The following is a 12,373-nucleotide window of genomic DNA, read 5'->3' as shown; positions in this document are numbered from 1 at the left end:
CTTTGCAATACCCGAAGGTCATATTTTGGCCAAAAAACACGTGGAGTTTGCCAAAAGGCTCCTAAAGGACTCTCAGGCCATGAGACACAAAATTCTCTGGTCTGATGAGACAAAGAGTGAAGTCTTTGGCATGAATGCCAGGCATCATGTTTGGAGGAAACCAGGCACCCTCTCTACAGTGAAACATGGTGGTGGCAGCATCATGCTGTGGGGATATTTTCAGTGGCAGGAACTGGGAGACTAGTCAGGATTGAGGGGAAAAAAATGAATGCAGCAATGTACAGAGACATCCTGGATAAAAACCTGCTACAGAGCGCTCTTGACCTCAGACTGGTGTGACGGTTAATCTTTCAGCAGGACAATGGCCCTAAACACACAGCTAAGATATCAAAGGAGTGGCTGCAGGACAACTCTGTGAATGTCCTTGAGTGGCCCAGTCAGACCCCAGACCTGAATCCCATTGAACATATGTGAAGAGATCTGAAAATGGCTGTGCACCAATGCTCCACATCCAACCTGATGGAACTTGAGAGGTGCTGCAAAGAGGAATGCACAAAACTGCCCAAAAATAGGTGCGACAAGCTTGTGGCATCATATTCAAGAGGACTTGAGGCTCTAATTGCTGCCAAAGGCACATCAACAAAGTACTGAGCAAAGGGTGTGAATACTTATGTACGTATATTTTCTTAGATTTTTAATTTTAATAAATTTGCAAAATAAAATAAACTTTTACATGTTGTCATTATGGGGTGTTGTGAGTATAACTGTGAAGGAAAAAATTAATTTACTCCATTTTGGAATAAGGCTATAACATAACAAAATGTGGAAAAAGTGAGGCGCTGTGAATACTTTCTGGATAATTCATCATCATCATCATCAATCTTTATTCCAGACACAAAAGGTCCATAAAACATATACAATCATACAAAAAAGTATAAATTAAAAAAAAACTACAGTACATGACATTATTCATGAAGTCACATATAAACTGTGACACCAATGATTCCATAATCTTGAAGTGAATCTGACTGTACTCACTGCAGGATTCAGTAGCATTACAATTATGCTGTTGCATGACTCAGTAAGTCTACACATACATCTATACATAAAATTCCTGAGCACAGCAGAACATGTATAGGTACATCAGCATTTACAAACAAATGGCTAGCGCTACTCCATCTCAGCACTTTGAGCAGTAACCTCATACCATCATTGTATGCCACATAAAGTTTCTGTAAACTGCTTCTTTTATATCATTGCCACAAATGGGCAGTGTACATTGGGATACAGAAGGCTCTAAAAAGTGCTATTTTTACAGAAAATGAACACATACCAAATTTTCTGATCAGCATATTTGCTTGTGCATACATCATACAATACTGTCTATAAATGTCACGGTCATCAGACAGGTCATCCTGTATGAAATGCCCCAAGTATTTAACCTCATTACGTATGTTGAGAGCTGTGCCAGACAGGGAGAAGTCAGGACTCATCAACTTCTTATCTGCCTTACTTCTAACAATCATGATATTACTTTTTCTGGCATTATATTTAATGTCAAAGTCATACCCATACTGGGAACATATCCTTAATAACTGCTGACGACCAGCACTGTATGGACAGAAGACCACCAAATCATCTGCATAGATCAGGTGATTAATTATGTGGTCACCAACCATACATCCTGTTTTACAACTGTTTAACAGCTTTGACAGTTCATCCATATAGATGTTGAAGAGGTAAGGGGACAATACACTTCCCTGCCTGACTCCATTACCAACATTGAATGCATCAGACATAGTGTTACCCCATTTCACATACATTGACTGATGCCCATACCAATAGACAAGTATTCTAATTAGGTATTTTGGTACTCCTCTGTTGTGTAACTTATGAAGCAACTTCTCATGATTAACACGATCAAATGCCTTTGAGGCATCAATAAAACACATAAATAATGTGGTACTGTGTCTGTTATACAAATCTAAAATCTCCTTTAGTGCAAAAATGCACGTCAGTGCCATGTTTAGATTTAAAACCAAATTGGTTGTCAGAGGTCAAAGCAAACTCCTCCAACCTATTCAATAATATCCTTTCTAAGACCTTTGACAAAATACTAGCTAAAGCTATAGGTCGATAGTTCTCCATAGAATTGATCTTACCAGCTTTATCTTTAATGATGGGTACTAGTATGATAGATAACATTGAATTAGGTAAAAGACCATGAATTAAAAAAAACAGTAAAACACATAGAAAGTAATGGACAGAGTTTCTTACTGGCATATTTCAAATGCTCAGTAGATATCTTCTCCATACCACATGCCCTGTTGTCCTTTAGTGTCATAATTGCATTGTATATTTCTTGTGGAAAGACAATCCCACCCTCAGTACTATGTATGTTACCCACTACAAAGGTGTTGCTTTTAACAAAGTTGAATAACTCACTGTAGTGCTCCTGCCATAACTTAGTGATTCCTTTCACATTACTAACACCATCAATATTGATTGGTATTGATACTTTACAGCTATGTATTTTCTTCATTTCTTTCCAAAAATCCTTGGCATTCTTTTCTTGTAACTTCCTTGCAAGTGAGTCAGACCTCATGATATTTTCATTTCTCTTTATATATCTTAAAGCATATTTAAAGTTTGCATTTGCCTGTTTTTTTTTACACTCAAATAAAGGACCATATCTAGGTTTACCTGAGTCAACCCATGCTTTAAAGCATGAGACCATGTATAAGACCATGTTAAGCTTGTTTTTAGCCATAACCTGAAAGCAGAGATTAATGCATAACAAAAATGATATAACTTAATGAAATTAATTGTTTACCTTACTATAAGTAGACTTGCTCTGTGTTTCTTGGGAAAAAAAAAATCACAGTTCATGGATTGCAACCCGTGTCCTGTGATTTTTTTTTTCAAGAAAATTAGGAGAAGAAAAAGACGACGAACATAGAACAAAATTAAAGTCACATGACCCCTTGCTGACAAGGCTGTGTGGTTGCCATTTTATAAGTGGGCAAAATTATAAAATTAAGATTTACCTAGCCCTTGAAAAATTTCAGACTGAACATGATTCTTCAACTTGCTGCATTTACCCAGTGGATTTTGGCTGTTACTGACAGGGTTTGGATTTTTGTCTCAGTTTTGTATGCTCTGTTTTAGTTGATTTGTTTTATTGTTTTTCTTCTGGTGTTAGTTCTCTTGTTGGTTTTTTTCCTGCTTGGGTTTTTCTGTCCCTATCTCTCTTGTCTGTCTCTTGATGCTTGGTGGTGGGCGTTTCTCTCTCTTTGGCCACACCCTTGTTCTAGTGCTTTCCACACACACTTGTTTCTAATCTGCAGCTCATCACCTGGGGTTATATAAGATCACTGGGTGCTGTAGTTCCTCGCCAGATTGATGCACCTTGTGCCTTCTCTCCAGCTCTGTTCCTTGCATTCCATAGTTCTCCCTGCCTCATAGTGTTTCTGACCTCCTGCCTGTTTGATCGACCATGCTTAAGCCTGATGATTTTTTTGTACTGCTGTATTTTTTTGGACTGCCTATTCGTATATCGACCTCTGCAATCCACTTCAGTCAATTCTTTGAAAAACCAGAGCTGTTTGTTCAAGCCTTGCATTTGTGTCCAGGTTTTCCTGACCAACCAGCCTGATAGTTACTTTTTCTGCCCTTTTCACTTTTCTGACAATACAAGAATTCCATCTCAATAAAACTGCAATAAAAATCACTGCTCTAGTACCCATAAAATGCAAAATACATTTTTTTTTTCAGTATGCATTTAAGTGCAAATGAAAGGGGAAAACCAAACATTTATCACAGAACTGGAAGAAAGTTTGTGTGTTGTAAAACCCTATCAGGACAGATGTACCTTTTTACAAATATCATATTTTTTTGGGGAAAAGTTACTTTTTTTTTTACTGGTACTTGGGAAGTCCTGCAGCTTATTCTTTGGTGTGATTTATGTATCAAAAATTCACAAGTTTGTTATTAATAGTACTTATAATGAATATTTATATAGAACTTTCCCAGGAATCAAATCACTTAACAAAATAAATGCCAACATAAAATAATAAATGCCAGTAATAAAAAATGCACAACAATGCACAAAAATCACAAATGAAAGAGTTCATAACAGAAAATACTCCATTAAACATGGCACCCATTATTGGGGCATTATTTGTATGCTATTAATAATGATATATCAATAATATTCAACTCGTAAAATTTAATATGCATATGTCGCGGACATGAATGAGTGAAGCTCGTCAGCATCTCACCATGTCATTTAGGTCCTTCAGACTTTATTTTGAGTAAATGCTTCAGGAGAGCATTAGCATGGCAAAAACCAGACCCCTACCTTTTTAAGCATTTTCCTTATTTTGCCTTTCAGCTTCTTGAGGGGCTCTGCCCCCCATACTCCCCACCTTTTAAGCATTTTTCTATTTTTGCTTTTCAGCTGACCCCCCCCCCCCCCCCCCCCCCCCAATTACAGGCCTCTTAACCCCCTGCCACTTTAAGCATTTTTTTAATGTAGATATAAATTAATATTCAAAGTTTTCAGCTAGTTGACAGTAGGGCTGTACAATATGGCCAAATTATAGTATCTCAATATTGTCATATAAATTGTCATGTAAATGTCACTTATATACATGCTGTCCATATTCTTGAGCTGCTTAGGTGGGTAGGGAGAGTTCACATGGGATAAAAAAGCTTTTCAACCTACCATCCCTGGTTCTCAAGACCAGGCACCCAAGTGGCTCGATTGTTTTTTTTGTTTTTTTAAGATATTTAGCTGTACCTTAGTAAACACTTGAGTTGAGTAGGTTCCGCCTTAGATTTGGAATGTATAATAGAAGATATACCTTACTGAATTTTCATATCAATATGATATACGATATGACTATGATTTGACACAAAGTGCAGCAACAGTGAAAATTAAACATTATTAAAAAAAGGAAATAATACCACACTCATTTTGCACTCATCATAAGTTTAGGATACTGTGCCCTCCAAAACCATTGGAACACTTGGAATTTCAGACATTTTAATTTGTTTATGCCCTTTTAAATACAAGAAATACAAAAAAAAAAAAAAAAAAAAAGAATAAAAATTTCTAAAATGATCTTCCTCAAACTCAAATTGAAAGCACATCTATAAAACTTGATAAAACCTGTAAATCAGGGGTGGGCAACTTGTTCCAGAAAGGGCCAAGAGGGTGCAGGTTTTCTTTGCAGCCACTGACTCCACCAGGTGATTTCACTTACTAATATCACTTTGAGCAGATTTAATCAGTGCAATCACCTGATGGAGTCAGTGGCTGCAAAGAAAACCTGCACCCTCTTGGCCCTTTCTGGGACAAGTTGTCCACCTCTGCTGTAAATAATAATCAGTTTTATTGCGTTTTCTTTAGACAAGTCAGAGGATGGAAACATGAACATTCTAATAATGTTCATGTTTAATGGGGAGTGCTAAGATGGTGCCGTTGTGTCTGGCTGCTCGTCTGCTGCTCTCCAGTCTGTTTATTTTATTGTTTTTAATTTATGTTGTTTTTCAGTCAGAGGCACTGCAGGTGTACGATCGCCAAACTCTGCTGGATCTCCAGCCCCCAGTTTGTGGTGCGGTGTGGTTATCGGCGGATGGACAGAACTTTCCGCCCCAATTTTTATCGGAGGTGTCGGCTTTTCCTGTGCTGCCTTTTGGCCTAAAGCGTGATCGTTGCCGCGGGAGACGAAGTGGACGTCTGGTGAAGCTGAAGCTCTGTTTGGCCTGCTGTTTGGCTTCCGGACGAGCTGTGCACAGAATTCTGGCAGGATCTGTGCTGCCCTGGCGCCTTGTGGATCCGGTTAAAGCCTGTGTGGTGCCGCTGGTCGGCTCTGAGGACTGTCAGCCCGGCCGTCCACATCTTCGCCGGATTGATGTGCGCCAGTGGCACTCTCGGAACCTGAGCTTGCTTCGCCGGGTTCCGAACAGTGAGACTGTCATCCCCACTGAGGTCCTTACCCTGGGTCTCCTGAACATCAGATCATTGTCCTCAAAATCATTGTTGATTAATGATTTAATCATGGATCATCATTTGGATATGATTGGCTTGTGTGAAACCTGGCTCAAACCCACAACTCTCCTTCCTCTGAATGAGGCCTGCCCACCAGCATACACATTTAGTCATGTGTCTCATGGTGTGAAGCAAGGCGGGGGAGTGGTTTTTATTTACAAATCTAGGTTTTCTTTATTAGCTGTTGGGGGTCACAAATATAATTCCTTTGAGCATCTGACTCTCCGTTATGCCCATGATGCTAAGTACTGTCAGGGTCATAAAACTGGAGCTCAGCTTTGTTATTTTGTCACTGTTTATAGGCCCCCTGGCCCATATTCGTACTTCTTAGATGAATTTGGTGCGTTCATCTCAAGTTTGTCAACTAGTGCAGATAACATTTTGATTATTGGTGACTTTAACATTCATATAAATAAGCCCTCTTATCCCCTTAGCAAATCATTTATGCAAATTGTGGATGCTTTAGGATTCCAGGAATGCATTCAGGACCCAACACACATTAGTGGAAATACCCTGGATCTGGTTCTTGCACGTGGGTTTGCTGTCACAAATATTGACATTTTGCCTCTCGCATCTATAGTCTCTGACCATTCACTTATCAGGTTTACATTTACGCTGCCGCGTTTAGTGGAACAACAACCTTGTCTACAACTGCGGCGTCGTATTAAACCCTCAACTATGACTGAACTTGAGGCCAGACTACCTGATATTTTAGCTTTGAATCTGGAGAATTCTAAATCAGTGGACAGCCTCGCGGATAGTCTATATTTAACGCTTAAAACTACACTTGATAAGATTGCGCCTCCTCTTTTAAGGTCACGCCCTCCTAAGGCACAGTCACCTTGGTTCAATGATTATTTGCGTGACCTCAGACAGAAGGCTAGAGGTTTGGAACGGAAATGGCATTGTTCCAAATTAGAGGTGTTCCGCCTTGTGTGGCGGGATGCTATTTTAGATTATAAGTATGCACTACTGGCCACAAAGCGGACCTATTACTCTGATTTGATCAGTAAAATCAAACATAACTCAAAAGTTTTTGTTTGACACGGTCGCATTTCTTATTCACAGGCAGCCACCTGTTAGTCGTTCTCCCTTTTCAGCACAGGATTTCTTGGATTATTTTGAGAAGAAAATAGAAGATATTAGGCTGAGCATATCTCAGCATGCCTCGGCCCAGCCATTAAAACCTGCTATGGAGGTGGGCGCTACCATTGAGGTGTTACCTAGATTGACAGAATTTAATAGTATTTCATTGGGCGTGCTGATGAAACTTGTGGCATCTACAAAAAGCACAACCTGTTTATTTGATCCCATACCAACAAAATTGTTTAAGGACCTGTGGCCCACTCTTGGGCCGACTGTGCTGGAAATTATTAATCTGTCATTAACCTCTGGATCTGTTCCGAAATGTTTTAAATCAGCAGTGATTAAACCATTACTTAAGAAATCTAATCTGGAACCTAATGTATTGAAAAATTACAGGCCGATATCAAATCTATCATTTTGTTCCAAAATTTTAGAAAAGGTGGTTTCACGGCAGCTTGTAGATCACCTTACTGAGAATGCTCTTTTTGAGCTGCTGCACTCTGCTTTTAGGAAATATCACTCCACAGAGACAGCGCTCACTAAAGTAGTGAATGATCTTCTGCGAGCAATTGACTCAAACACCACTATGGTTTTGGTGTTGTTAGATCTCAGTGCTGCCTTTGATACCGTGGATCATCATATTTTGCTCAATAGGTTGGAGAATTTTTTTGGGATTACTGGAAGTGCCCTTGCCTGGTTGATGTCATATCTGTCCAGTCATTCTCAATGTGTCTTGTATAATGGCACTACCTCTGACCTTGCTGACATGAGATTTGGGGTTCCACAGGGATCTGTTTTAGGCCCCTTGTTTTTCTCCCTATATGTGGCACCCCTTGGGCGTATACTGCAGAGTTTTGGGATTGCCTTTCATTGTTATGCTGATGATACTCAGTTGTACATGCCGATAACTGCGGGAAATCTCACTCCCATAAAATCCCTGGAGGACTGTCTTCTATCAGTGAGAAGTTGGATGTCTAATAACTTCCTACTTTTAAACTTTGATAAGACTGAAATGATGCTTCTTGGTCCAGCGAGACATCGGCATCAGTTTGACCAGCTGGCGCTCAGCCTGGGTTCGTGTGTCATACATCATACGGACAAAATGAGGAACCTTGGGGTAATTTTTGATCCCACGTTGTTGTTTGACCTCTACATCAGGGATGTTACTAGGACTGCTTTTTTCCATCTGAGAATTATAGCGAGGATCCGCCCCATCCTGTCCATGGCTGATGCTGAGACCCTGATTCATGCTTTTGTTTCTTCTAGACTAGATTACTGTAATGTTCTATTTTCAGGGTTACCACAGTCCAGCATTAGGGGTCTTCAGCTAGTTCAGAATGCTGCCGCCAGATTTCTGACACGTAGCAGAAGGTCTGAACATATCACACCCATTTTGGCATCTTTGCACTGGCTCCCTGTCTCTGTGAGAGCAGATTTTAAGGTTTTGCTATTGACTTATAAGGTTGTTCATGGACTGGCGCCATCTTATTTGGCTGATCTGGTGGAAATCTACGTGCCGGCCCGGGCTTTGCGGTCGCAGGATGCGAGACTTCTCTGTGTTCCCAGGGTGAAGAAGAAGTCAGCAGGTCAAAGAGCCTTTTCGTATCATGCACCCACCCTGTGGAACAGTCTTCCTGCGACCGTGAGGCAGTCTGAGTCCGTAGACATTTTTAGGTCAAGACTCAAAACCTATTTTTATTCTCTTTCTTATGGATAGTTTTTATTTTTATTTGTTTCATTCTTTTACTTCTGTTTTTATTTATGTATTTGAATTTTTTTTTTCATTTTTAATTATTTATTCAATTTTATGTTGACTTGTTTTATGTAAGGCACCTTGAGACAGCTTTTGCTGTGATTTGGTGCATTATAAGTTAATTAAATTAAATTAAGTCACTGGATATGTCTTAGACTTTATTTACATCAATTATGAAGAAATACAAAAGTTTCTTTCACCAAAACATCAAATCTAGGCTTTCATCTCAAATGTACTTTCTGGCAAATTGTAGCTGAACTTTCAAGTCTCCTTTTTAAGAAAATCCTTCTCTACACCACTTCATCAGGAAGCTGGATTTTAGGTTTTTAATTCATTTATAAAAAGTTGTAGACATTTGCTTTCAGTTTGAGTTAAGGAAGATCATTTTCAAAAAAAAAAATGTATTTGAAATGGAATAAACAAATTAAAATGTGTGAAACACCAAGTGTTCCAATACTTTTGAGGGCAATTGCGAAACACTTAGGAGCAGCACCTTACATCTCATATATAGTGCAGCAGATAAGAGAATATTTAGAATGGAATCCTGCAAATTGTGATATCAAATTTGGCACAAATAATCCATAAACATTAACTCTTTAAAAATAACTGATTGGCCACTTGAATTTTCAATAGGCAGCCAGGTAGGGGTCAATTGAAGAATTACACAGGGGTCAAAATTAAAAGGTGCTCCAATCATATAGAAAACTACACCACATTATTTGCCTGATCATAAAGATTCCAAAAAGGTATAGTTTGGACAATCTGTGACTGAATGTTATGGAGTTATGAGGCAAAAGGAGCAAGAATGGTGACAAAGGTCAGTTTCAGTTTGTACAGGGGTCAAAAGTTAAAGTTGCTCCATTAATTTTGCTCCAGCTGTATTTGTGCTGAATTTGATGCTTGTATAACCATTTGAAGGATTGTTTCAGTTATCTGCTGCAATAATAAGCCAACAGAGCATGAACCAGCTGCTGTCTGTTAGCTTAAACGTGTATATAAGACAACCCAAATTAAAGGGGAAAAGCTGCTGTTAACAACCTGGACCTCATTTCTGGCATAAAATATGGTTGTTTACTCATCAAAATAAGTTTGGTGTGATTAGAAGTCCATAGTTCAAATGATGTGTTCAGTTCAAATCTGAAGCCAACATTTTTCTTCTTCTACTAAGGTGGATTAGAACTTTTTGTGGTACACAGCAGTAACTACTGGACAGGAGGAACCTAGCAGTCAGTGTAACTCACTAATTTCAAAATGCAACTCTTTCAACCAAACATGTGGTGCTGTGACATGTCAATCATCTGTGTCCAATCAGATTTCAGGGGAGTCCAGTGAAACCCCGGCCTCCGCTCTAGCTCCACCCATGCCAGGAAGTGTTCAACATTGGACATTTACTGTTTCACTGGGACTGAGAATTCGGCACTTCCTGTTTGAGTGTGAGCTTGCCACTGAGTTCCCGCAAGATTCCATGGGATCTCGTCTGTCAATCCAGGAAGTGTTTGACATTTGAACATTTCTTGTTTAACTGTGGATTTGAATTTTGGCACTTTCTGTGTCACGAGTGAGCTTCGCGCCGCTGTGCGACGCTTTGTTCATATCAAATGTAAAACATTTTCAGGGCCCATATTAGTCGTGGGCCCTACAATCACCCTACCTCCATACATACACACATACATACTATTGAGATGCACAGAGGAGAGGGTGTGTAGCAAACTGCAGTTTCTTTCTATTTAATGCATCAGGCACAGAAATATGTCACACATCTCTTCAGTCAATATGGGGTATTTTTGGGGTCCAAACTTTAACACCAATCTTTGTGTTCTATATTAATAGGCTAATTTATATATATATATATATATATATATATATATGTATGTATATGTGTGTGTGTGTGTGTGTGTGTGTGTGTGTGTGTGTGTGTGTGTGTGTGTAAAAAAAACAGTTTGTACTATCCTGCTTAACTCATAAATGCCATAAGTGGCACCTTTTGTGAATTTTGGCATTGATAACACTTATCCACATGGGGGCAGCATTAAGAAGCTGCTCAACTCTTTTCCTCCCATCTGCTGAAGTTCTGAAAGCCGTGTGATGTGAGTCGGTGCAGACATAACAGCTGCTTTTTATGTTTTATATGCATTCTTAAATAAGATTGAGATAAAATCACCACCACACACATGCATTTAAAATTTCCTGTTTGTATTTTTGCAGGCTCAAAGTCCCAGAGTGCTTTGTGGAACGCCCTCACAGCAGGCATGGGGATCAAAGGGAAACCCCAGAAGGCCCCACTGAATGATCCTCGAAGTCCAGAGGAAATCTTGGCTGAGGATCTTCCTGCGACAGATGAGCCGGACGCTACAGAGAAAACTGCCATCAGGTTTGACGCTGTCAGAAAATAACGGTCAGGGAGTGAAATGCATGTCCGAGGAACATGGGACATCATGTCCTCCTCTTGTCCTCATGTGACTGGAGCCGATGTTTGATTGTTTTTTGCACTGTGAAGGAGATTTAGATTGGAGATTTGATGTCTCCGTGTTCCGTGCAGTAGGCAAATGTGGACAAACTCACAACATTTTGCTCTTTTGTAGCCGACCGCCGTTTGTGAAAGGATGCTCAGTTGCCACACAATTTTGATTCAGTTCTGATGATGTCATGGAAGGGACCTATGATTTGATGTCTTTCTTTTCCAAAGTTTCAGTGCAGTCACACATGCTTCCTTTCTTGTGTCTTGTTTTGTCTTCTTTATGCAGTCTTAAGTAACAGCGCTGACCTTCTCACCCATAGCCCCCCCCCTTACAGGGTGGAGATGTGGAGCAATAAGTGATTTTCCACTTGTCTGGACACAGCCTGTTCCCTCATGTCAAAGTTACAGTATAGGACAGGTTAAAAACATTCTCACCCTTCAGAGAGGAAGCAGCTCATTTATTCTACAGCGACTGTGACATTTAGACACTGTGCTTCAATGAGGGCGACAAACCTGCATGAAGACACATGCAAAATATCTGTCAGGTGATTAGATAACTGCAACTGAAAAAAAATGGGGTTATTTAGCAGCAAAAAGGTTTAGTTCACATCTTATTACACTGGACTGTGCACTGTAGAGTTTTTTTTTTTTTTGTTTGTTTGTTTGTTTCTTGTTGTGTTTTACAGCATGCTGTATGATTGTGATTCACGTTCCTGAAAGGACAACTGTCTTTTTTCTTTGCTTGTCTGTCCCAGATGTGTCAGGCTTGTCTTTGGACTGGCCTCGAGTGATTAATAGAGGACGCGTCCACAGAGAGTCACTGGATCCTACATCTGAGTGACAAGTGGCAAAACTACAACACAGGCTGATTAAATAACCAGGGAATTAATCCATAAAATGATGTAACAACCGTGTCGTGTCCGAGGCCAGGGCTCGCTGCTCTCCTCCGGGCGATGATAATTAGGTTTTATCGGAGAATGGAGAGGTTCACGTCATCTGTAGCATGCACTGTGGGGAGCGA

The 12,373-nt window shown here is 39.8% G+C and overlaps 1 protein-coding gene across 4 annotated transcripts in view; it reads left to right on the top strand.

Annotated features, from left to right (window-relative positions):
* LOC117521436 (calcium/calmodulin-dependent 3',5'-cyclic nucleotide phosphodiesterase 1C-like) overlaps positions 1-12,373 on the top strand; it is a 303,704-nt gene that overhangs the window by 58,473 nt on the left and 232,858 nt on the right. For all 4 annotated transcript variants that reach the window (XM_034182731.1, XM_034182730.1, XM_034182732.1 and 1 more), the window contains exon 3: positions 11,100-11,265. In XM_034182731.1, coding sequence (XP_034038622.1) covers positions 11,100-11,265 — 166 coding nt within the window. The remainder of the gene's footprint in view (positions 1-11,099; positions 11,266-12,373) is intronic.

The sequence above is a fragment of the Thalassophryne amazonica genome, chromosome 12 (genome assembly GCF_902500255.1).
Source record: "Thalassophryne amazonica chromosome 12, fThaAma1.1, whole genome shotgun sequence".
NCBI lineage: Eukaryota > Metazoa > Chordata > Actinopteri > Batrachoidiformes > Batrachoididae > Thalassophryne > Thalassophryne amazonica.
Note: the sequence above shows the minus strand (reverse complement) of the source record. Positions and strands in the feature narration are given on the sequence as shown.